At 52.2% G+C, this 25,000-nt stretch overlaps 2 protein-coding genes across 2 annotated transcripts in view; one reads left to right on the top strand and one right to left on the bottom strand.

Annotated features, from left to right (window-relative positions):
• The window catches only part of LOC124019151 (tether containing UBX domain for GLUT4-like), a 39,223-nt gene extending 37,168 nt beyond the window's left edge, over positions 1 to 2,055 (top strand). The window contains exon 15 of the mRNA XM_046334530.1: positions 2,008 to 2,055. Coding sequence (XP_046190486.1) covers positions 2,008 to 2,055 — 48 coding nt within the window. The remainder of the gene's footprint in view (positions 1 to 2,007) is intronic.
• A 17-nt stretch (positions 2,056 to 2,072) lies between these two features.
• LOC124019158 (tether containing UBX domain for GLUT4-like) overlaps positions 2,073 to 25,000 on the bottom strand; it is a gene marked incomplete at its 3' end in the record, with an annotated part of 48,465 nt that continues 25,537 nt past the window's right edge. Inside the window, 7 exon segments of the mRNA XM_046334550.1 lie at positions 2,073 to 2,125; positions 7,181 to 7,243; positions 8,437 to 8,503; positions 8,751 to 8,832; positions 23,905 to 24,044; positions 24,267 to 24,320; positions 24,443 to 24,998. Coding sequence (XP_046190506.1) covers positions 2,073 to 2,125; positions 7,181 to 7,243; positions 8,437 to 8,503; positions 8,751 to 8,832; positions 23,905 to 24,044; positions 24,267 to 24,320; positions 24,443 to 24,998 — 1,015 coding nt within the window.

Below are 25,000 nucleotides of genomic sequence, written 5' to 3' on the forward strand. Positions count from 1 at the left end.
CAACAGAGAGAGAGAGGAGGAGGAGGACAGGAGAGAAAAGAGCAACAGAGAGAGAGGAGGAGGAGGACAGGAGAGAAAAGAGCAACAGAGAGGACAGGAGAGAAAAGAGCAACAGAGAGGAGGACAGGAGAGAAAAGAGCAACAGAGAGAGAGGAGGAGGAGGAGAGAAAAGAGCAACAGAGAGAGAGGAGGAGGAGGAGGACAGGAGAGAAAAGAGCAACAGAGAGAGAGAGGAGGAGGACAGGAGAGAAAAGAGCAACAGAGAGAGGAGGAGGAGGAGGACAGGAGAGAAAAGAGCAACAGAGAGAGGAGGAGGAGGAGGACAGGAGAGAAAAGAGCAACAGAGAGAGAGGAGGAGGAGGACAGGAGAGAAAAGAGCAACAGAGAGAGGAGGAGGAGGACAGGAGAGAAAAGAGCAACAGAGAGAGGAGGAGGAGGAGGACAGGAGAGAAAAGAGCAACAGAGAGAGGAGGAGGAGGAGGACAGGAGAGAAAAGAGCAACAGAGAGAGAGGAGGGAGAGAAAAAGGACAGGAGAGAAAGAGCAACAGAGAGAGGAGGAGGAGGAGGACAGGAGAGAAAAGAGCAACAGAGAGAGAGGGAGGGAGGAGGAGGAGGACAGGAGAGAAAAGAGCAACAGAGAGAGGAGGAGGAGGACAGGAGAGAAAAGAGCAACAGAGAGAGGAGGAGGAGGAGGACAGGAGAGAAAAGAGCAACAGAGAGAGAGGAGGGAGGAGGACAGGAGAGAAAAGAGCAACAGAGAGAGGAGGAGGAGGAGGACAGGAGAGAAAAGAGCAACAGAGAGAGAGAGGAGGAGGAGGACAGGAGAGAAAAGAGCAACAGAGAGAGAGAGGAGGAGGACAGGAGAGAAAAGAGCAACAGAGAGAGAGGAGGAGGACAGGAGAGAAAAGAGCAACAGAGAGAGAGAGGAGGAGGAGGACAGGAGAGAAAAGAGCAACAGAGAGAGAGAGGAGGAGGAGGACAGGAGAGAAAAGAGCAACAGAGAGAGAGAGGAGGAGGAGGACAGGAGAGAAAAGAGCAACAGAGAGAGAGAGGAGGAGGACAGGAGAGAAAAGAGCAACAGAGAGAGGAGGAGAGGACAGGAGAGAAAAGAGCAACAGAGAGAGAGGAGGAGGACAGGAGAGAAAAGAGCAACAGAGAGAGAGGAGGAGGAGGACAGGAGAGAAAAGAGCAACAGAGAGAGAGGAGGAGGACAGGGAGAGAAAAGAGCAACAGAGAGAGAGGAGGAGGAGGACAGGAGAGAAAAGAGCAACAGAGAGAGAGGAGGAGGAGGACAGGAGAGAAAAGAGCAACAGAGAGAGAGGAGGAGGAGGAGGAGGACAGGAGAGAAAAGAGCAACAGAGAGAGAGGAGGAGGAGGAGGACAGGAGAGAAAAGAGCAACAGAGAGAGAGGAGGAGGAGGAGGACAGGAGAGAAAAGAGCAACAGAGAGAGAGGAGGAGGACAGGAGAGAAAAGAGCAACAGAGAGAGAGGAGGAGGACAGGAGAGAAAAGAGCAACAGAGAGAGAGGAGGAGGAGGAGGACAGGAGAGAAAAGAGCAACAGAGAGAGAGGAGGAGGAGGAGGACAGGAGAGAAAAGAGCAACAGAGAGAGAGAGGAGGAGGAGGACAGGAGAGAAAAGAGCAACAGAGAGAGAGAGGAGGAGGACAGGAGAGAAAAGAGCAACAGAGAGAGAGAGAGAGGAGGAGGAGGACAGGGAGAGAAAAGAGCAACAGAGAGAGAGGAGGAGGAGGACAGGAGAGAAAAGAGCAACAGAGAGAGAGAGAGGAGGAGGAGGAGGAGAGAAAAGAGCAACAGAGAGAGAGAGGAGGAGGAGGAGGACAGGAGAGAAAAGAGCAACAGAGAGAGAGAGGAGGAGGAGGACAGGAGAGAAAAGAGCAACAGAGAGAGAGGAGGAGGAGGAGGACAGGAGAGAAAAGAGCAACAGAGAGAGAGGAGGAGTCCAATTTCATTCTGTTCTTTAGAGACATGGAGAGTCTTACCTGTAGGGGGGGTGCTTACCTGGAAGAGGGTGGCTGTTGGGTCCTTACCTGTAGGGAGGAAGAGGGCTTACCTGGAAGAGGGTGGCTGTTGGGTCCTCCAGAATGGTTTTAGGGGGAGCGATGACTGGAAGAGAGGAAATAATGATTTTATATCCAAAATGAGAGAGGGAGATGGAGAGATCATCCTCTCCCTCTCTGTCCCCATCCCTCCCCTGAGGACCTGAGCTCTAGGGCCATGCCTCAGGACTCAACTGTCCCTCCCCCTGAGGACCTGAGCTCTAGGGGCCATACCTCAGGACTCCTGGCTGTCTCTCCCCCTGAGGACCTGAGCTCTAGGGCCATGCCTCAGGACTCCTGTCTGTCCCTCCCCCTGAGGACCTGAGCTCTCGGGGCCATGTCTCAGGACTCCTGTCTGTCCTTCCCCCCTGAGGACCTGAGCTCTAGGGCCATGCCTGGCAGGACCTGAGCTGGGGAAAGAGCAGAGGCCTCCCCTCCCCGAGGACCTGAGCTCTAGGGCCATGCCTCAGGACTCTGGCTGTCCCTCCCCCCTGAGGACCTGAGCTCTAGGGGCCATACCTCAGGACTCCTGGCTGTCCCTCCCCCTGAGGACCTGAGCTCTAGGGGCCATGCCTCAGGACTCCTGGATGTCCCTCCCCCCTGAGGACCTGAGCTCTAGGGGCCATGCCTCAGGACTCCTGGATGTCCCTCCCCCCTGAGGACCTGAGCTCTAGGGCCATGCCTCAGGACTCCTGGCTGTCCCTCCCCCCTGAGGATCTGAGCTCTAGGGCCATGCCTCAGGATTCCTGGCTGTCTCTCCCCCCTGAGGACCTGAGCTCTAGGGCCATGCCTCAGGACTCCTGGATGTCCCTCCCCCCTGAGGACCTGAGCTCTAGGGCCATGCCTCAGGACTCCTGGCTGTCCCCCTCCCCAGTCATGCTGCCAATCGAGGTTCTGTTGTTCTGCCTGCGGCTATGGACCCCTGACCTGTTCACCAGACGTGCTACCTTGTCTCAGACCTGCTGGTTCCACCCTCCCTGTCTCTTCTAGTCACTGTGCTGCTACATCTACATTGCTTGCTGATATAATAAGGGCTTCATAAATATACTGAACAAAAATATAAAACAACATGTGAAGTGTTGGTTTCATGAGCTGAAATAAAATATGTTTTGCAATAATGTGTTTACATCCATGTTAGTGAGCATTTCTCCTTTGCCAAGATAATCCATGCACCTGACAGGTGTGACATATCAAGAAGCTGATTAAACAGCATGATCATTACACATAAAAGACCACTAAAATGTGAAGGTCTGTCACACAACACAACGGAAGTCTCAAGTCGAGGGAGTGCGCTGACTGAAATCCACAGAGATCAGGGACAAAAATGTATTTCAATTGACTGATCTCCTTATATGAACTGTGACTCATTAGAATCGTTTAAATTGTTGCATGTAACTTTTATATTTGTGTTCAGTATAAAGTTGATTGAGAGATGAGAGAGAGATGGAGCGAGAGAGAGAGATGGAGCGAGAGCGAGAGAGAGAAAGAGATGGAGCGAGAGAGAGAAAGAGATGGAGCAAGAGAGAGAGATGGGGAGAGAGAGAGAGAGATATAGAGAGAGAGACGGAGAGAGACGGAGCGAGAGAGAGAGATGGAGCGAGAGGAGACGGAGAGAGAGAGAGACGGAGAGAGAGAGAGACGGAGAGAGAGAGAGCGACGGAGCGAGAGAGAGAGCGACGGAGCGAGAGAGAGACGGAGCGAGAGAGAGAGAGAGACGGAGTGAGAGAGAGAGAGATGTACAGACTCAGTGAGCATAGCCTTGCTGAGAGAAAGGCTGAGGCAGACATGGCTCTCAAGAGAAGACAGGCTATGTGCTCACTGCCCACAAAATGAGGTGGAAACTGAGCTGCACTTCCTAACCTCCTGCCCAATGAGACCAGAGAGACATATTTCCCCAGATTACACAGATCCACAAAGAATTCGAAAACAAATCCAATTTTGAAAAACTCCCATATCTTTTGGGTGAAATTCCACAGTGTGCCATCACAGCAGCAAGATTTGTGACCTGTTGCCAGAGAAAAGGGCAACCAGTGAAGAACAAACACCATTGTAAATACAACCCATATTTATGCTTATTCATTTTATCTTGTGTCCTTTAACTATTTGTACATTGTATATATATATATATATATATATATATATATATATATATATATATATATATATATATATATATATATATATATATAATATGACATTTGTAATGTCTTTACTGTTTTTAAACTTCTGAGCTGTTAATTTGTTGTTTTTCACTTTATATATTCACTTTGAGAGAGAATGTTAACATATGATGCCAATAAAGCCTTGAATTGAATTGAATTGAGAGACGGAGAGAGAGAGAGAGAGACGAGAGAGAGAGAGAGAGACGGAGCGAGAGAGAGAGAGACGGAGCGAGAGAGAGAGAGAGAGAGACGACGGAGAGAGAGAGAGAGACGGAGCGAGAGAGAGAGAGACGGAGCGAGAGAGAGAGAGCGGAGAGAGAGAGAGAGAGAGAGAGAGAGAGAGACGGAGCGAGAGAGAGAGACGGAGCGAGAGAGAGAGAGAGAGACGGAGCGAGAGAGAGAGAGAGACGGAGCGAGAGAGAGAGAGAGACGGAGCGAGAGAGAGAGAGAGAGACGGAGAGACGGAGAGAGAGAGAGAGACGGAGAGAGCGGAGACGAGAGAGAGAGACGGAGCGAGAGAGACGGAGCGGAGACGGAGAGAGAGAGACGGAGCGAGAGAGAGATAGAGAGGAGAGACGGAGCGAGAGAGAGAGACGGAGCGAGAGAGAGAGACGGAGCGAGAGAGAGAGACGGAGCGAGAGAGAGAGACGGAGCGAGAGAGAGAGACGGAGCGAGAGAGACGGAGCGAGAGAGCGAGAGACGGAGCGAGAGAGAGACGGAGACGAGCGAGAGAGAGAGAGACGGAGCGAGAGAGAGAGAGACGGAGCGAGAGAGAGAGAGAGAGAGAGAGACGAGAGAGACGGAGCGAGAGAGGAGCGAGACAGAGAGAGAGACGGAGCGAGACAGAGAGAGAGACGGAGCGAGAGAGAGAGACGAGAGCGGAGAGAGACGGAGACGAGAGAGAGAGAGAGAGAGAGAGCGAGAGACGGAGAGAGAGGAGCGAGAGAGAGACGGAGCGAGAGAGAGAGACGGAGAGAGAGAGAGACGGAGCGAGAGAGAGAGAGAGAGAGACGAGAGAGACGGAGCGAGAGAGAGACGGAGCGAGAGAGGAGCGAGAGAGAGAGAGAGAGAGACGGAGCGGAGAGAGAGAGACGGAGCGAGAGAGACGGAGCGAGAGACGGAGAGAGAGAGCGAGAGACGAGCGAGAGAGAGCGAGAGACGGAGCGAGAGAGAGAGACGGAGAGAGAGCGAGAGACGGAGAGAGAGAGCGAGAGACGGAGAGAGAGAGAGAGACGGAGAGAGAGAGACGGAGAGAGAGAGAGAGAGACGGAGCGAGAGAGAGAGAGGAGGAGCGAGAGAGAGAGAGAGACGGAGCGAGAGAGAGAGAGAGAGAGAGGAGCGAGAGAGAGAGACGGAGAGAGAGAGAGAGACGGAGCGAGAGAGACGGAGAGCGAGAGACGGAGCGAGAGAGGAGCGGAGAGGAGAGAGACGGAGCGAGAGAGAGAGACGGAGCGAGAGAGACGGAGCGAGAGAGAGAGAGAGAGAGAGACGGAGCGAGAGAGAGAGAGACGGAGCGAGCGGAGCGAGAGAGAGGAGCGAGAGAGACGGAGCGAGAGAGAGAGCAAGAGAGAGACGGAGCGAGAGAGAGAGAGGAGACGGAGAGAGAGAGAGACGGAGCGAGAGAGGACGGAGCGAGAGAGACGGAGCGGAGCGAGAGAGAGAGAGAGAGAGACGGAGAGCGGAGGGAGCGAGAGAGAGAGACGGAGCGAGAGAGAGAGAGAGACGAGAGGAGAGACGGAGAGAGGAGAGACGGAGCGAGAGAGAGAGAGACGGAGCGAGAGAGAGAGACGGAGCGAGAGAGAGACGGAGCGAGAGAGAGAGAGAGAGGAGAGAGAGACGGAGAGAGAGAGGAGACGAGCGAGAGAGAGAGAGAGGGAGCGAGAGAGAGAGAGACGGAGCGAGAGAGAGAGAGAGACGGAGCGAGAGAGAGAGAGACGGAGCGAGAGAGAGAGACGAGAGAGAGAGAGAGACGGAGACGGAGAGGAGAGAGACGAGAGACGGAGAGAGAGAGAGCGAGAGAGAGACGGAGAGAGAGACGGAGCGAGAGGAGCGAGAGAGAGAGACGGAGCGAGAGAGAGAGAGAGCGAGAGAGAGAGAGAGGGAGAGAGAGAGACGGAGCGAGAGAGCGAGAGACGGAGCGAGAGAGAGCGAGAGACGGAGAGAGAGCGAGAGACGGAGAGAGAGAGCGAGAGACGGAGCGAGAGAGAGAGAGAGAGAGACGGAGCGAGAGAGAGACGGAGCGAGAGAGAGACGGAGCGAGAGAGAGACGGAACGAGAGAGAGACGGAGCGAGAGAGAGAGACGGAGCGAGAGAGACGGAGCGAGAGAGACGGAGCGAGAGAGAGAGACGGAGCGAGAGAGAGAGAGAGAGAGGGAGAGAGAGAGGGAGCGAGAGAGAGACGGAGCGAGAGAGAGACGGAGCGAGAGAGAGACGGAGCGAGAGAGAGACGGAGAGAGAGAGACGGAGCGAGAGAGAGACGGAGCGAGAGAGAGACGGAGAGAGAGAGACGGAACGAGAGAGAGACGGAACGAGAGAGAGACGGAACGAGAGACGGAACGAGAGAGACGGAACGGAGAGAGACGAACGAGAGAGACGGAGCGAGAGAGAGACGGAGCGAGAGAGAGAGACGGAGCGAGAGAGAGAGAGAGAGAGAGAGACGGAGCGAGAGAGAGAGAGAGACGGAGCGAGAGAGAGAGAGAGAGAGACGGAGCGAGAGAGAGAGAGAGAGAGACGGAGCGAGAGAGAGAGAGAGAGACGGAGCGAGACAGAGAGAGAGAGACGGAGCGAGAGAGAGAGACGGAGCGAGAGAGAGAGAGAGAGACGGCGCGAGAGAGAGAGAGACGGAGCGAGAGAGAGAGAGAGAGAGACGGAGCGAGAGAGAGACGGAGCGAGAGAGAGAGAGAGGAGCGAGAGAGAGACGGAGCGAGAGAGAGAGAGACGGAGAGAGTAACGATACTCACACAGGTAGAAGGGTAGTTGGGGGTCCTGCAGGTGGCTCTTCACAAAGTGCCTCAGAGCAGCAACTGGACGGACAGTTGAAAATCACCTGGTTATTCAATCACATCTCTATGGTTCCAGTGTGATTCTAATGGTTATTCCATCACATCTCTATGGTTCCAGTGTGATTCTAATGGTTATTCCATCACATCTCTATGGTTCCAGTGTGATTCTAATGGTTATTCCATCACATCTCTATGGTTCCAGTGTGATTCTAATGGTTATTCCATCACATCTCTATGGTTCCAGTGTGATTCTAATGGTTATTCCATTCACATCACATGCTATGGTTCCAGTGTGATTCTAATGGTTATTCCATCACATCTCTATGGTTCCAGTGTGATTCTAATGGTTATTCCATCACATCTCTATGGTTCCAGTGTGATTCTAATGGTTATTCCATCACATCTCTATGGTTCCAGTGAGATTCTAATGGTTATTCCATCACATCTCTATGGTTCCAGTGTGATTCTAATGGTTATTCCATCACATCCTCTATGGTTCCAGTGTGATTCTAATGGTTATTCCATCACATCGCTATGGTTCCAGTGTGATTCAATGAGCCATCACATCTCTGGTTCCAGTGGATTCAGTTATTCCATCAATCTACCAGTGTGATTCTAATGGTTATTCCATCACATCTCTATGGTTCCAGTGTGATTCTAATGGTTATTCCATCACATCTCTATGGTTCCAGTGTGATTCTAATGGTTATTCCATCACATCGCTATGGTTCCAGTGTGATTCTAATGGTTATTCCATCACATCGCTATGGTTCCAGTGTGATTCTAATGGTTATTCCATCACATCTCTATGGTTCCAGTGGTTCCCATCACATCTCTATGGTTCCAGTGTGATTCTAATGGTTATTCCATCACATCTCTATGGTTCCAGTGTGATTCTAATGGTTATTCCATCACATCTCTATGGTTCCAGTGTGATTCTAATGGTTATTCCATCACATCTCTATGGTTCCAGTGTGATTCTAATGGTTATTCCATCACATCTCTATGGTTCCAGTGTGATTCTAATGGTTATTCCATCACATCTCTATGGTTCCAGTGTGATTCTAATGGTTATTCCATCACATCTCTATGGTTCCAGTGTGATTCTAATGTCAGATAGATATCAACTAGCTGTCTCTAGAGTCAACACATAGTTACTAATACAAGGAGACAGAAGGGGATAGAGGAAGAGAGACAGAAAGAGAGAGATCTACCTGTCTCTAGAGGTCTGAAGAATCCCTGTAGAACACATCTGTCAGGGAACTGGACCCTCAGAACTACCTGGACACACACACACACACACACACACACACACACACACACACACACACACACACACACACACACACACACACACACACACACACACACACACACACACACACACACACACACACACACAGCTAATGTTACTGTAGTAACAGATTTAGGATCACTATTGGCATCCACCTCCAGGTTAGTGGTCGATTCCATGTAAATGTAGGAGAAATTCAAGGGTATCTGACACACATTCACCCACACAACTCACTCGGGGGTATCTGTCCATCTTATCCTTCATCTGAGATTCTCTCAGAGCTTTAGTCATCAGAGGAGCCTCCTCTAGTACCCTCCTAAAGGGAGAAAGGAGAGGGAGAGGGGTGAGGAGAGAGGTGAGAAGAGAGATGGGAGAGGGGGAGAGAGAGCGAGAGAGAGAGAGCGAGAGAGAGAGAGAGAGAGAGAGAGAGAGAGAGAGAGAAAAAGAGAGGGGAGAGGGAGAGATAAAGAGAGAGGAGAGAGCAAGAGAGATGATTTACAGTTAACCTTTTGATGTGTGTGTGTGTGTGTGTGTGTGTGTGTGTGTGTGTGTGTGTGTGTGTGTGTGTGTGTGTGTGTGTGTGTGTGTGTGTGTGTGTGTGTGTGTGTGTGTGTGTGTGTGTGTGTGTGTGTGTGTGTGTTAGATCACTGTGGTCAACGTAATTCTAGCCTTGGTAATCTGTCTGGTGTGGTGTCACACAGAGAACGGGGGAGGCAGACATCTCTTTTGAAGAAGACATCATAAAGAACCAATCAGGCGCAAGCACATACCACACAGCAACGTTTCCCAGCATTCCCCACAGTCTCTCCCCAAAGCGTCTAATTAAGTCATTGGCAAACTGTAATTTGAGTATATATATATAAACCCATATAGAAGTTCCCTAACTGACTGCTATCAGACCTTAACCATTAGAAGGTCAAAACTGACCCCAGATCTGCTCTTCTTACTTTTGTTTATACATTGGGTTATCCTAACTCACCAAATCCAGGATGTCAAAACTGACCCCAGATCTGCTCATGACACGTAGCCAAGCAGTTAAAAGCATTGGGCCAGTAACCGAAATGTCGCGGGTTTGAATCCCCAAACAGCCTAGATAAGAACATCTGTCAATGTGCCTTTGAGCAAAGCACTTAACCCTCGTCGCTCCTGTAAGTCTCTCTGGATCAGAGTGTCTGCTAAATGACTCACTAACTGTAAGTCTCTCTGGATCAGAGTGTCTGCTAAATGACTCACTAACTGTAAGTCTCTCTGGATCAGAGTGTCTGCTAAATGACTCACTAACTGTAAGTCTCTCTGGATCAGAGTGTCTGCTAAATGACTCACTAACTATAAGTCTCTCTGGATCAGAGTGTCTGCTAAATGACTCACTAACTGTAAGTCTCTCTGGATCAGAGTGTCTGCTAAATGACTCACTAACTGTAAGTCTCTCTGGATCAGAGTGTCTGCTAAATGACTCACTAACTGTAAGTCTCTCTGGATCATAGTGTCTGCTAAATGACTCTGGATCAGAGTGTCTGCTAAATGACTCACTAACTGCAAGTCTCTATGGATCAGAGTGTCTGCTAAATGACTCACTAACTGCAAGTCTCTCTGGATCAGAGTGTCTGCTAAATGACTCACTAACTGTAAGTCTCTATGGATAAGAGTGTCTGCTAAATGACTCACTAACTGTAAGTCTCTCTGGATCAGAGTGTCTGCTAAATGACTCACTAACTGTAAGTCTCTCTGGATCAGAGTGTCTGCTAAATGACTCACTAACTGTAAGTCTCTCTGGATCATAGTGTCTGCTAAATGACTCTGGATCAGAGTGTCTGCTAAATGACTCACTAACTGCAAGTCTCTATGGATCAGAGTGTCTGCTTAATGACTCACTAACTGTAAGTCTCTCTGGATCAGAGTGTCTGCTAAATGACTCACTAACTGTAAGTCTCTCTGGATCAGAGTGTCTGCTAAATGACTCACTAACTGTAAGTCTCTCTGGATCATAGTGTCTGCTAAATGACTCTGGATCAGAGTGTCTGCTAAATGACTCACTAACTGTAAGTCTCTCTGGATCAGAGTGTCTGCTAAATGACTCACTAACTGTAAGTCTCTCTGGATCAGAGTGTCTGCTAAATGACTCACTAACTGTAAGTCTCTCTGGATCAGAGTGTCTGCTAAATGACTCACTAACTGTAAGTCTCTCTGGATCAGAGTGTCTGCTAAATGACTCACTAACTGTAAGTCTCTCTGGATCAGAGTGTCTGCTAAATGACTCACTAACTGTAAGTCTCTCTGGATCATAGTGTCTGCTAAATGACTCTGGATCAGAGTGTCTGCTAAATGACTCACTAACTGCAAGTCTCTATGGATCAGAGTGTCTGCTAAATGACTCACTAACTGCAAGTCTCTCTGGATCAGAGTGTCTGCTAAATGACTCTGGATCAGAGTGTCTGCTAAATGACTCACTAACTGTAAGTCTCTCTGGATAAGAGTGTCTGCTAAATGACTCACTAACTGTAAGTCTCTCTGGATCAGAGTGTCTGCTAAATGACTCACTAACTGTAAGTCTCTCTGGATCAGAGTGTCTGCTAAATGACTCACTAACTGTAAGTCTCTCTGGATAAGAGTGTCTGCTAAATGACTCACTAACTGTAAGTCTCTCTGGATCAGAGTGTCTGCTAAATGACTCACTAACTGTAAGTCTCTCTGGATAAGAGTGTCTGCTAAATGACTCACTAACTGTAAGTCTCTCTGGATCAGAGTGTCTGCTAAATGACTCACTAACTGTAAGTCTCTCTGGATCAGAGTGTCTGCTAAATGACTCACTAACTGTAAGTCTCTCTGGATCAGAGTGTCTGCTAAATGACTCACTAACTGTAAGTCTCTCTGGATCAGAGTGTCTGCTAAATGACTCACTAACTGTAAGTCTCTCTGGATCAGAGTGTCTGCTAAATGACTCACTAACTGTAAGTCTCTCTGGATCAGAGCGTCTGCTAAATGACTCACTAACTGTAAGTCTCTCTGGATCAGAGTGTCTGCTAAATGACTCACTAACTGTAAGTCTCTCTGGATCAGAGTGTCTGCTAAATGACTCACTAACTGTAAGTCTCTCTGGATAAGAGTGTCTGCTAAATGACTCACTAACTGTAAGTCTCTCTGGATCAGAGTGTCTGCTAAATGACTCACTAACTGTAAGTCTCTCTGGATCAGAGTGTCTGCTAAATGACTCACTAACTGTAAGTCTCTCTGGATCAGAGCGTCTGCTAAATGACTCACTAACTGTAAGTCTCTCTGGATCAGAGCGTCTGCTAAATGACTCACTAACTGTAAGTCTCTCTGGATCAGAGTGTCTGCTAAATGACTCACTAACTGTAAGTCTCTCTGGATCAGAGTGTCTGCTAAATGACTCACTAACTGTAACTGTACTAACTAACTTCTCCTCCCATCTCCTTCTTACCCAGTGTCACCTCTCACTTTTCATTTCCTCTCACTTTTCATTTCCTCTCTCTTCCTCCATCCCTCTCTCTTCCTCCATCCCTCTCTCTTCCTCCATCCCTCTCTCTTCCTCCATCCCTCTCTCCTTCCATGTTTGAACACTCATCTCTCCCCCACCTCTCCTCCCCTCTTAGTCTCTCCCCCACCTCTTTCTCAGTCTCTCCCCCACCTCTTCCTCAGTCTCTCCCCCACCTCTTCCTCAGTCTCTCCCCCACCTCTTCCTCAGTCTCTCCCCCACCTCTTCCTCAGTCTCTCCCCCACCTCTTCCTCAGTCTCTCCTCCTCTCTCAGTCTCTCCTCCCCTCTCTCAGTCTCTCCCCCACCTTCTTCCTCAGTCTCTCCTCCTCAGTCTCTCCTCCCCTCTCAGTCTCTCCTCCCCTCTCTCAGTCTCTCCTCCCCTCTTCATCTCTCTGTCTCTCCTCTTCCTCTCTCTCAGTCTCTCCTCCCCTCTTCCTCTCTCTCAGTCTCTCCTCCCCTCTTCCTCTCTCTCTGTCTCTCCTCTTCCTCTCTCAGTCTCTCCTCTTCCTCTCTCAGTCTCTCCTCTTCCTCTCTGTCTCTCCTCCCCTCTTCCTCTCTCAGTCTCTCCTCCTATCTTCCTCTCTCAGTCTCTCCTCCCCTCTTCCTCTCTCTGTCTCTCCTCCCCTTTCCTCTCTGTCTCTCCTCTTCCTCTCTCCCTGTCTCTCCTCTTCCTCTCTCTGTCTCTCTCTCTTCCTCTCTCTGTCTCTCCTCTCTCCTCTCTCTGTCTCTCCTCTCCCTCTCTCTGTCTCTCCGTCTCTCCTCTTCCTCTCTGTCTCTCCTCTTCCTCTCTGTCTCTCCTCTTCCTCTCTGTCTCTCCTCTTCCTCTCTGTCTCTCCTCTTCCTCTCTGTCTCTCCTCTTCCTCTCTCTGTCACTCCTCTACCTCTCTCTGTCTCTCCTCCCCTATTCCTCTCTCTGTCTCTCCTCTCCCTCTCTCTGTCTCTCCTCTCCCTCTCTCAGTCTCTCCTCCCCTCTTCATCTCTCTGTCTCTCCTCTTCCTCTCTCTCAGTCTCTCCTCCCCTCTTCCTCTCTCTCAGTCTCTCCTCCCCTCTTCCTCTCTCTCTGTCTCTCCTCTTCCTCTCTCAGTCTCTCCTCTTCCTCTCTCAGTCTCTCCTCCCCTCTTCCTCTCTCTGTCTCTCTGTCACTCCTCTACCTCTATCTCTCCTCCCTATTCCTCTCTCTGTCTCTCCTCTCCCTCTTCATCTCTCTGTCTCTCCTCTTCCTCTCTCTCAGTCTCTCCTCCCCTCTCCTCTCTCTCAGTCTCTCCTCCCCTCTTCCTCTCTCTCTGTCTCTCCTCTTCCTCTCTCAGTCTCTCCTCTTCCTCTCTCAGTCTCTCCTCTTCCTCTCTCAGTCTCTCCTCCCCTCTTCCTCTCTCTGTCACTCCTCTACCTCTCTCTATCTCTCCTCCCCTATTCCTCTCTCTGTCTCTCCTCTCCCTCTCTCTGTCTCTCCTCTCCCTCTCTCTGTCTCTCCTCTCCCTCTCTCTGTCTCTCCTCCCCTCTTCATCTCTCTGTCTCTCCTCTTCCTCTCTCTCAGTCTCTCCTCCCCTCTTCCTCTCTCTCAGTCTCTCCTCCCCTCTTCCTCTCTCAGTCTCTCCTCTTCCTCTCTCAGTCTCTCCTCCCCTCTTCCTCTCTCTGTCTCTCCTCTTCCTCTCTCTGTCACTCCTCTACCTCTCTCTATCTCTCCTCCCCTCTTCCTCTCTCTGTCTCTCCTCTCCCTCTCTCTGTCTCTCCTCTCCCTCTCTCAGTCTCTCCTCTCCCTCTCTCAGTCTCTCCTCTCCCTCTCTCAGTCTCTCCTCTCCCTCTCTCAGTCTCTCCTCTCCCTCTCTCAGTCTCTCCTCTCCCTCTCTCAGTCTCTCCTCTCCCTCTCTCAGTCTCTCCTCTCCCTCTCTCAGTCTCTCCTCTCCCTCTCTCAGTCTCTCCTCTCTCCTCTCTCAGTCTCTCCTCTCCCTCTCTCAGTCTCTCTCTCTCCTCTCTCAGTCTCTCCTCTCCTCTCTCTCAGTCTCTCCTCCCCTCTCATCTCTCTGTCTCTCCTCTTCCTCTCTCTCAGTCTCTCCTCTTCTCTCTCTCAGTCTCTCCTCTCCCTCTCTCAGTCTCTCCCTCCCTCTCTCAGTCTCTCCTCTCCCTCTCTCAGTCTCTCCTCTCCCTCTCTCAGTCTCTCCTCTCCCTCTCTCAGTCTCTCCTCTCCCTCTCTCAGTCTCTCTCTCTCTCTCTCTCAGTCTCTCCTCTCCCTCTCTCAGTCTCTCCTCCCTCTCTCAGTCTCTCCTCTCCCTCTCTCAGTCTCTCCTCTCCCTCTCTCAGTCTCTCCTCCCTCTTCATCTCTCTGTCTCTCCTCTTCCTCTCTCTCAGTCTCTCCTCTTCCTCTCTCTCAGTCTCTCCTCCTCTCTCCTCTCTCTCAGTCTCTCCTCTCCTCTCCTCTCTCAGTCTCTCCTCTTCCTCTCTCAGTCTCTCCTCTTCCTCTCTCAGTCTCTCCTCTTCCTCTCTCAGTCTCTCCTCTTCCTCTCTCAGTCTCTCCTCTTCCTCTCTCAGTCTCTCCTCTTCCTCTCTCAGTCTCTCCTCTTCCTCTCTCAGTCTCCTCTTCCTCTCTCTCAGTCTCCTCTTCCTCTCTCTGTCTCTCCTCTTCCTCTCTCTCAGTCTCTCCTCTTCCTCTCTCTCAGTCTCTCCTCTTCCTCTCTCTGTCTCTCTCTCTCTCCTCTCTCTCTCTCTCCTCTCCCTCTCTCTGTCTCTCCTCTCCCTCTCTCTGTCTCTCCTCTCCCTCTCTCTGTCTCTCCTCTCCCTCTCTCTGTCTCTCCTCTCCCTCTCTCTGTCTCTCCTCTCCCTCTCTCAGTCTCTCCTCTCCCTCTCTCAGTCTCTCCTCTCCCTCTCTCAGTCTCTCCTCTTCCTCTCTGTCTCTCCTCTTCCTCTCTGTCTCTCCTCTTCCTCTCTGTCTCTCCTCTTCCTCTCTGTCTCTCCTCTTCCTCTGTCTCTCCTCTTCCTCTCTGTCTCTCCTCTTCCTCTCTGTCTCTCCTCTTCCTCTCTGTCTCTCCTCTTCCTCTCTGTCTCTCCTCTTCCTCTCTGTCTCTCCTCTTCCTCTCTGTCTCTCCTCTTCCTCTCTGTCTCTCCTCTTCCTCTCTGTCTCTCCTCTTCCTCTCTGTCTCTCCTCTTCCTCTCTGTCTCTCTCTTTCCTCTCTGTCTCTCCTCTTCCTCTCTGTCTCTCCTCTTCCTCTCTGTCTCTCCTCTTCCTCTCTCAGTCTCTCTTCTCTGTCTCTCTCTCTTCCTCTCTGTCTCTCCTCTTCCTCTCTCTGTCACTCCTCTACCTCTCTCTGTCACTCCTCTACCTCTCTCTATCTCTCCTCCCCTATTCCTCTCTCTGTCTCTCCTCTCCCTCTCTCTGTCTCTCCTCTCCCTCTCTGTCTCTCCTCCCCTCTCTCAGTCTCTCCTCCCCTCTTCATCTCTCTGTCTCTCCTCTTCCTCTCTCTCAGTCTCTCCTCCCCTCTTCCTCTCTCTCAGTCTCTCCTCTTCCTCTCTGTCTCTCCTCTTCCTCTCTCAGTCTCTCCTCTTCCTCTCTCAGTCTCTCCTCCCCTCTTCCTCTCTCAGTCTCTCCTCCCCTCTTCCTCTCTCTGTCTCTCCTCTCCTCTTCCTCTCTCTGTCTCTCCTCTCCTCTTCCTCTCTCTGTCTCTCCTCTCCCTCTCTCTGTCTCTCCTCTCCCTCTCTCTGTCTCTCCTCTCCCTCTCTCTGTCTCTCCTCCCCTCTTCATCTCTCTGTCTCTCCTCTTCCTCTCTCTGTCTCTCCTCCCCTCTTCCTCTCTCAGTCTCTCCTCTCCCTCTTCCTCTCTCTGTCTCTCCTCTTCCTCTCTCTGTCTCTCCTCTTCCTCTCTCTGTCTCTCTCTCTTCCTCTCTCTCTCTCTCTCTCTTCCTCTCTCTGTCTCTCCTCTTCCTCTCTCTGTCTCTCCTCTTCCTCTCTCTGTCTCTCCTCTTCCTCTCTCTGTCTCTCTCCTCCCTCTCTCTGTCTCTCCTCTCTGTCTCTCTCTCCCTCTCCTCTCCCTCTCTCTGTCTCTCCTCTCCTCTTCCTCTCTCAGTCTCTCCTCTTCCTCTCTGTCTCTCCTCTTCCTCTCTGTCTCTCCTCTTCCTCTCTGTCTCTCCTCTTCCTCTCTGTCTCTCCTCTTCCTCTCAGTCTCTCCTCTTCCTCTCAGTCTCTCCTCTTCCTCTCTGTCTCTCCTCTTCCTCTCTGTCTCTCCTCTTCCTCTCTGTCTCTCCTCTTCCTCTCTGTCTCTCCTCTTCCTCTCTGTCTCTCCTCTTCCTCTCTGTCTCTCCTCTTCCTCTCTGTCTCTCCTCTTCCTCTCTGTCTCTCCTCTTCCTCTCTGTCTCTCCTCTTCCTCTCTGTCTCTCCTCTTCCTCTCTGTCTCTCCTCTTCCTCTCTGTCTCTCCTCTTCCTCTCTCTGTCACTCCTCTACCTCTCTCTGTCACTCCTCTACCTCTCTCTGTCACTCCTCTACCTCTCTCTATCTCTCCTCCCCTATTCCTCTCTCTGTCTCTCCTCTCCCTCTCTCTGTCTCTCCTCTCCCTCTCTCAGTCTCTCCTCTCCCTCTCTCAGTCTCTCCTCTCCCTCTCTCAGTCTCTCCTCTCCCTCTCTCAGTCTCTCCTCTCCCTCTCTCAGTCTCTCCTCTCCCTCTCTCAGTCTCTCCTCCCCTCTCTCAGTCTCTCCTCCCCTCTTCATCTCTCAGTCTCTCTCCCCTTCCTCTCTCTCAGTCTCTCCTCTTCCTCTCTCTCAGTCTCTCCTCTTCCTCTCTCTCAGTCTCTCCTCTTCCTCTCTCAGTCTCTCCTCTTCCTCTCTCAGTCTCTCCTCTTCCTCTCTCAGTCTCTCCTCTTCCTCTCTCAGTCTCTCCTCTTCCTCTCTCAGTCTCTCCTCTTCCTCTCTCAGTCTCTCCTCCCCTCTTCCTCTCTCAGTCTCTCCTCCCCTCTTCCTCTCTCTGTCTCTCCTCTCCTCTTCCTCTCTCTGTCTCTCCTCTCCTCTTCCTCTCTCTGTCTCTCCTCTTCCTCTCCTCTTTCCTCTCTCTGTCTCTCCTCTTCCTCTCTCTCTCTCTCCTCTTCTCTCTCTGTCTCTCCTCTCCCTCTCTCTCTCTGTCTCTCCTCTCCTCTTCCTCTCTCAGTCTCTCCTCTTCCTCTCTCAGTCTCTCCTCTTCCTCTCTGTCTCTCCTCTTCCTCTCTGTCTCTCCTCTTCCTCTCTGTCTCTCCTCTTCCTCTCTGTCTCTCTCTTCCTCTCTGTCTCTCCTCTTCCTCTCTGTCTCTCCTCTTCCTCTCTGTCTCTCCTCTCTCTTCTCTCTCTGTCTCTCTCTCCTCTTCTCTCTCTGTCTCTCTCTTCCTCTCTCTCTCTCTCCCCACCTCTTCCTCAGTCTCTCCCCCACCTCTTCCTCAGTCTCTCCCCCACCTCTTCCTCAGTCTCTCCCCCACCTCTTCCTCAGTCTCTCCCCCACCTCTTCCTCAGTCTCTCCTCCTCTCTCAGTCTCTCCTCCCCTCTCTCAGTCTCTCCCCCACCTCTTCCTCAGTCTCTCCTCCTCAGTCTCTCCTCCCCTCTCTCAGTCTCTCCTCCCCTCTCTCAGTCTCTCCTCCCCTCTTCATCTCTCTGTCTCTCCTCTTCCTCTCTCTCAGTCTCTCCTCCCCTCTTCCTCTCTCTCAGTCTCTCCTCCCCTCTTCCTCTCTCTCTGTCTCTCCTCTTCCTCTCTCAGTCTCTCCTCTTCCTCTCTCAGTCTCTCCTCTTCCTCTCTGTCTCTCCTCCCCTCTTCCTCTCTCAGTCTATCCTCCTATCTTCCTCTCTCAGTCTCTCCTCCCCTCTTCCTCTCTGTCTCTCCTCCCCTCTTCCTCTCTCTGTCTCTCCTCTTCCTCTCCCTGTCTCTCCTCTTCCTCTCTCTGTCTCTCCTCTTCCTCTCTCTGTCTCTCCTCTCCCTCTCTCTGTCTCTCCTCTCCCTCTCTCTGTCTCTCCGTCTCTCCTCTTCCTCTCTGTCTCTCCTCTTCCTCTCTGTCTCTCCTCTTCCTCTCTGTCTCTCCTCTTCCTCTCTGTCTCTCCTCTTCCTCTCTGTCTCTCCTCTTCCTCTCTGTCTCTCCTCTTCCTCTCTGTCTCTCCTCTTCCTCTCTCTGTCTCTCCTCCCCTATTCCTCTCTCTGTCTCTCCTCTCCCTCTCTCTGTCTCTCCTCTCCCTCTCTCAGTCTCTCCTCCCCTCTTCATCTCTCTGTCTCTCCTCTTCCTCTCTCTCAGTCTCTCCTCCCCTCTTCCTCTCTCTCAGTCTCTCCTCCCCTCTTCCTCTCTCTCTGTCTCTCCTCTTCCTCTCTCAGTCTCTCCTCTTCCTCTCTCAGTCTCTCCTCCCCTCTTCCTCTCTCTGTCTCTCTGTCACTCCTCTACCTCTATCTCTCCTCCCCTATTCCTCTCTCTGTCTCTCCTCCCCTCTTCATCTCTCTGTCTCTCCTCTTCCTCTCTCTCAGTCTCTCCTCCCCTCTTCCTCTCTCTCAGTCTCTCCTCCCCTCTTCCTCTCTCTCTGTCTCTCCTCTTCCTCTCTCAGTCTCTCCTCTTCCTCTCTCAGTCTCTCCTCTTCCTCTCTCAGTCTCTCCTCCCCTCTTCCTCTCTCTGTCACTCCTCTACCTCTCTCTATCTCTCCTCCCCTATTCCTCTCTCTGTCTCTCCTCTCCCTCTCTCTGTCTCTCCTCTCCCTCTCTCTGTCTCTCCTCTCCCTCTCTCTGTCTCTCCTCCCCTCTTCATCTCTCTGTCTCTCCTCTTCCTCTCTCTCAGTCTCTCCCCCCTCTTCCTCTCTCTCAGTCTCTCCTCCCCTCTTCCTCTCTCAGTCTCTCCTCTTCCTCTCTCAGTCTCTCCTCCCCTCTTCCTCTCTCTGTCTCTCCTCTTCCTCTCTCTGTCTGTCCTCTCTCTCTCTCTATCTCTCCTCCCCTCTTCCTCTCTCTGTCTCTCCTCTCCCTCTCTCAGTCTCTCCTCTCCCTCTCTCAGTCTCTCCTCTCCCTCTCTCAGTCTCTCCTCTCCCTCTCTCAGTCTCTCCTCCTCTCAGTCTCTCCTCTCCCTCTCTCAGTCTCTCCTCTCCCTCTCTCAGTCTCTCCTCTCCCTCTCTCAGTCTCTCCTCTCCCTCTCTCAGTCTCTCCTCCCCTCTTCATCTCTCTGTCTCTCCTCTTCCTCTCTCTCAGTCTCTCCTCTTCCTCTCTCTCAGTCTCTCCTCCCCTCTTCCTCTCTCTCAGTCTCTCCTCTCCTCTTCCTCTCTCAGTCTCTCCTCTTCCTCTCTCAGTCTCTCCTCTTCCTCTCTCAGTCTCTCCTCTTCCTCTCTCAGTCTCTCCTCTTCCTCTCTCAGTCTCTCCTCTTCCTCTCTCAGTCTCTCCTCTTCCTCTCTCAGTCTCTCCTCTTCCTCTCTCTGTCTCTCCTCTTCCTCTCTCTGTCTCTCCTCTTCCTCTCTCTGTCTCTCCTCTTCCTCTCTCTGTCTCTCCTCTTCCTCTCTCTGTCTCTCCTCTCCCTCTCTCTGTCTCTCCTCTCCCTCTCTCTGTCTCTCCTCTCCCTCTCTCTGTCTCTCCTCTCCCTCTCTCTGTCTCTCCTCTCCCTCTCTCTGTCTCTCCTCTCCCTCTCTCAGTCTCTCCTCTCCCTCTCTCAGTCTCTCCTCTCCGTCTCTCCTCTTCCTCTCTGTCTCTCCTCTTCCTCTCTGTCTCTCCTCTTCCTCTCTGTCTCTCCTCTTCCTCTCTGTCTCTCCTCTTCCTCTGTCTCTCCTCTTCCTCTCTGTCTCTCCTCTTCCTCTCTGTCTCTCCTCTTCCCTCTCTGTCTCTCCTCTTCCTCTCTGTCTCTCCTCTTCCTCTCTGTCTCTCCTCTTCCTCTCTGTCTCTCCTCTTCCTCTGTCTCTCCTCTTCCTCTCTGTCTCTCCTCTTCCTCTCTGTCTCTCCTCTTCCTCTCTGTCTCTCCTCTTCCTCTCTGTCTCTCCTCTTCCTCTCTGTCTCTCCTCTTCCTCTCTGTCTCTCCTCTTCCTCTCTGTCTCTCCTCTTCCTCTCTGTCTCTCCTCTTCCTCTCTGTCTCTCCTCTTCCTCTCTGTCTCTCCTCTTCCTCTCTCTGTCACTCCTCTACCTCTCTCTGTCACTCCTCTACCTCTCTCTATCTCTCCTCCCCTATTCCTCTCTCTGTCCCTCTCTCTGTCTCTCCTCTCCCTCTCTGTCTCTCCTCCCCTCTCTCAGTCTCTCCTCCCCTCTTCATCTCTCTGTCTCTCCTCTTCCTCTCTCTCAGTCTCTCCTCCCCTCTTCCTCTCTCTCAGTCTCTCCTCTTCCTCTCTCAGTCTCTCCTCCCCTCTTCCTCTCTCTGTCTCTCCTCTCCTCTTCCTCTCTCTGTCTCTCCTCTCCTCTTCCTCTCTCTGTCTCTCCTCTCCTCTTCCTCTCTCTGTCTCTCCTCTCCCTCTCTCTGTCTCTCCTCTCCCTCTCTCTGTCTCTCCTCCCCTCTTCATCTCTCTGTCTCTCCTCCCCTCTTCATCTCTCTGTCTCTCCTCTTCCTCTCTCTGTCTCTCCTCTTCCTCTCTCTGTCTCTCCTCCCCTCTTCCTCTCTCAGTCTCTCCTCCCCTCTTCCTCTCTCTGTCTCTCCTCTTCCTCTCTCTGTCTCTCCTCTTCCTCTCTCTGTCTCTCCTCTTCCTCTCTCTGTCTCTCCTCTTCCTCTCTCTGTCTCTCCTCTTCCTCTCTCTGTCTCTCCTCTTCCTCTCTCTGTCTCTCCTCTCCCTCTCTCTGTCTCTCCTCTCCCTCTCTCTGTCTCTCCTCTCCCTCTCTCTGTCTCTCCTCTCCTCTCCCTCTCTCTGTCTCTCCTCTCCTCTTCCTCTCTCTGTCTCTCCTCTTCCTCTCTGTCTCTCCTCTTCCTCTCTGTCTCTCCTCTTCCTCTCTGTCTCTCCTCTTCCTCTCTGTCTCTCCTCTTCCTCTCTGTCTCTCCTCTTCCTCTCTGTCTCTCCTCTTCCTCTCTGTCTCTCCTCTTCCTCTCTGTCTCTCCTCTTCCTCTCTGTCTCTCCTCTTCCTCTCTGTCTCTCCTCTTCCTCTCTGTCTCTCCTCTTCCTCTCTGTCTCTCCTCTTCCTCTCTGTCTCTCCTCTTCCTCTCAGTCTCTCCTCTTCCTCTCTGTCTCTCCTCTTCCTCTCTGTCTCTCCTCTTCTCTCTCTGTCTCTCCTCTTCCTCTCTGTCTCTCTCTCTTCCTCTCTGTCTCTCCTCTTCCTCTCTGTCTCTCCTCTTCCTCTCTCTCTCTCCTCTTCCTCTCTGTCTCTCCTCTTCCTCTCTGTCTCTCCTCTTCCTCTCTGTCTCTCCTCTTCCTCTCTGTCTCTCCTCTTCCTCTCTCTGTCACTCCTCTACCTCTCTCTGTCACTCCTCTACCTCTCTCTATCTCTCCTCCCCTATTCCTCTCTCTGTCTCTCCTCTTCCTCTCTGTCTCTCCTCTTCCTCTCTGTCTCTCCTCTTCCTCTCTGTCTCTCCTCTTCCTCTCTGTCTCTCCTCTTCCTCTCTGTCTCTCCTCTTCCTCTCTGTCTCTCCTCTTCCTCTCTGTCTCTCCTCTTCCTCTCTGTCTCTCCTCTTCCTCTCTGTCTCTCCTCTTCCTCTCTGTCTCTCCTCTTCCTCTCTGTCTCTCCTCTTCCTCTCTCTGTCACTCCTCTACCTCTCTCTGTCACTCCTCTACCTCTCTCTATCTCTCCTCCCCTATTCCTCTCTCTGTCTCTCCTCTCCCTCTCTCAGTCTCTCCTCTCCCTCTCTCAGTCTCTCCTCTCCCTCTCTCAGTCTCTCCTCTCCCTCTCTCAGTCTCTCCTCTCCCTCTCTCAGTCTCTCCTCTCCCTCTCTCAGTCTCTCCTCTCCCTCTCTCAGTCTCTCCTCCCCTCTCTCAGTCTCTCCTCCCCTCTTCATCTCTCTGTCTCTCCTCTTCCTCTCTCTCAGTCTCTCCTCCCCTCTTCCTCTCTCTCAGTCTCTCCTCTTCCTCTCTCTCAGTCTCTCCTCTTCCTCTCTCAGTCTCTCCTCTTCCTCTCTGTCTCTCCTCTTCCTCTCTCAGTCTCTCCTCTTCCTCTCTCAGTCTCTCCTCTTCCTCTCTCAGTCTCTCCTCTTCCTCTCTCAGTCTCTCCTCCCCTCTTCCTCTCTGTCTCTCCTCCCCTCTTCCTCTCTCTGTCTCTCCTCTCCTCTTCCTCTCTCTGTCTCTCCTCTTCCTCTCCTCTTCCTCTCTCTGTCTCTCCTCTTCCTCTCTCTGTCTCTCCTCTTCCTCTCTCTGTCTCTCCTCTCCCTCTCTCTCTCTGTCTCTCCTCTCCTCTTCCTCTCTCAGTCTCTCCTCTTCCTCTCTCAGTCTCTCCTCTTCCTCTCTGTCTCTCCTCTTCCTCTCTGTCTCTCCTCTTCCTCTCTGTCTCTCCTCTTCCTCTCTGTCTCTCCTCTTCCTCTCTGTCTCTCCTCTTCCTCTCTGTCTCTCCTCTTCCTCTCTGTCTCTCCTCTTCCTCTCTGTCTCTCCTCTTCCTCTCTGTCTCTCCTCTTCCTCTCTGTCTCTCCTCTTCCTCTCTGTCTCTCCTCTTCCTCTCTGTCTCTCCTCTTCCTCTCTGTCTCTCCTCTTCCTCTCTCTGTCTCTCCTCTTCCTCTCTCTGTCTCTCCTCTTCCTCTCTCTGTCACTCCTCTACCTCTCTCTGTCACTCCTCTACCTCTCTCTGTCACTCCTCTACCTCTCTCTGTCTCTCCTCCCCTCTTCCTCTCTGTCTCTCCTCCCCTCTTCCTCTCTGTCTCTCCTCCCCTCTTCCTCTCTATCTCTCCTCCCCTCTTCCTCTCTATCTCTCCTCCCCTCTTCCTCTCTCTGTCTCTCCTCCCCTATTCCTCTCTCTGTCTCTCCTCCCCTCTTCCTCTCTCTCTGTCTCTCCTCCCCTCTTCCTCTCTCTGTCTCTCCTCCCCTCTTCCTCTCTCTCTGTCTCTCCTCCCCTCTTCCTCTCTCTGTCTCTCCTCCCCTCTTCCTCTCTCTGTCTCTCCTCCCCTCTTCCTCTCTCTGTCTCTCCTCCCCTCTTCCTCTCTCTGTCTCTCCTCCCCTCTTCCTCTCTCTGTCTCTCCTCCCCTCTTCCTCTCTCTGTCTCTCCTCCCCTCTTCCTCTCTCTGTCTCTCCTCCCCTCTTCCTCTCTCTGTCTCTCCTCCCCTCTTCCTCTCTCTGTCTCTCCTCCCCTCTTCCTCTCTCTGTCTCTCCTCCCCTCTTCCTCTCTCTGTCTCTCCTCCCCTCTTCCTCTCTCTGTCTCTCCTCCCCTCTTCCTCTCTCTGTCTCTCCTCCCCTCTTCCTCTCTCTGTCTCTCCTCCCCTCTTCCTCTCTCTGTCTCTCCTCCCCTCTTCCTCTCTCTGTCTCTCCTCCCCTCTTCCTCTCTCTGTCTCTCCTCCCCTCTTCCTCTCTCTGTCTCTCCTCCCCTCTTCCTCTCTCTGTCTCTCCTCCCCTCTTCCTCTCTCTGTCTGTCTCTCCTCCCCTCTTCCTCTCTCTGTCTGTCTCTCCTCCCCTCTTCCTCTCTCTGTCTGTCTCTCCTCCCCTCTTCCTCTCTCTGTCTCTCCTCCCCTCTTCCTCTCTCTGTCTCTCCTCCCCTCTTCCTCTCTCTGTCTCTCCTCCCCTCTTCCTCTCTCTGTCTCTCCTCCCCTCTTCCTCTCTCTGTCTCTCCTCCCCTCTTCCTCTCTCTGTCTCTCCTCCCCTCTTCCTCTCTCTGTCTCTCCTCCCCTCTTCCTCTCTCTGTCTCTCCTCCCCTCTTCCTCTCTCTGTCTCTCCTCCCCTCTCTGTCTCTCCTCCCCTCTCTGTCTCTCCTCCCCTCTTCCTCTCTCTGTCTCTCCTCCCCTCTTCCTCTCTCAGTCTCTCCTCCCCTCTTCCTCTCTCAGTCTCTCCTCCCCTCTTCCTCTCTCAGTCTCTCCTCTTCCTCTCTCTCAGTCTCTCCTCTCTCTCAGTCCCACCTCTCACTCTTCAGCTGAGCGAAGCGTTTGCGGATGTCGTCCACAGTCACCTCAAAGAACTCGTCTGGCAAGTCCTGTTCGTTGCCGTAGCGATGCGCCCCAGAGTCCATGTGGTAGACCAGGGGCTCCCTGTCCACCGGCTGTGGAGGAGACAGAGAGAGAGAGAGAGGTGAGGCATCTCAACGGCTGCAGACATGACAACAGTAGAAATGTGTATCTGTCTGACTCGGTTTCCACATAAACAATAGGGGAGACTCTCAACAGGCCTCTGAGTGAAAGACTGGGATTTCTCCATGGAAGTCTTTTGTTCGTGACATGGTCTGTTCAGCCCATCAGAACAACATCAACCCCAGCAACATTACCTGCAGAACCTCCTCTACCACGGCCCAGTCATCCTGTTTGGCACTGGCTTGGCGCTGAGAGATAGAAACAGAACATCTAGAACATACCATCTATCATTCATGTATCTATTCACATGTACTTGGCTCTTATCAACCGAGTACATTGAGAAGACGTTGGGTTGGACTACAGGTCTCACCTTGGTGTTGTTGGGTTTACATTTCTTGGCTTTAGGCGGCCCGCCAACCAATGATGATGATGATGATGATGATGATGATGCTCCTACACCGCTCACCCCCGGCCCCCCCAGCCTCTGACCCCCTCCAGAGAAAGGGATGAAGGGAGCGGAGGGAGGAGAGGAAGAGGAGGAGGAAGGATGGACAGCGCACTGACCAGATGGTCCTGCCCTCTCTCCATCCTCGTCTTCCTCCCTCTTCACTCCCCCGAAGGGACTGCTTTTAGGCCGCACCGCAATTTGGGAGTTTGTAACCACTTCCGCTTCCTGTTTGCCAGGATGTGTGCTGCCAGCGGACGAGGGGACGTGGACTGGGGCATCCGCAGTCTCAACCGGCCTGTCAGGGCTCTCCTTTTTGATTGAAGGCAGCGCTGCACCCTCTGGATGTGAGGGAGGCAGTCCGACGGGGGGTAAAGGGCGGGGCTTGGCTTCCTTGGCGTCGGGATCTGTCGCCATGGAAGCCGCCTCCATGCCGTCATCGTCTCCGTTGCCTGGCGATTTGGTCTTCTTCAGTAAAAACCT

The sequence above is a fragment of the Oncorhynchus gorbuscha genome, unplaced genomic scaffold (assembly GCF_021184085.1).
Source record: "Oncorhynchus gorbuscha isolate QuinsamMale2020 ecotype Even-year unplaced genomic scaffold, OgorEven_v1.0 Un_scaffold_723, whole genome shotgun sequence".
NCBI classification, from domain to species: Eukaryota; Metazoa; Chordata; class Actinopteri; order Salmoniformes; family Salmonidae; genus Oncorhynchus; species Oncorhynchus gorbuscha.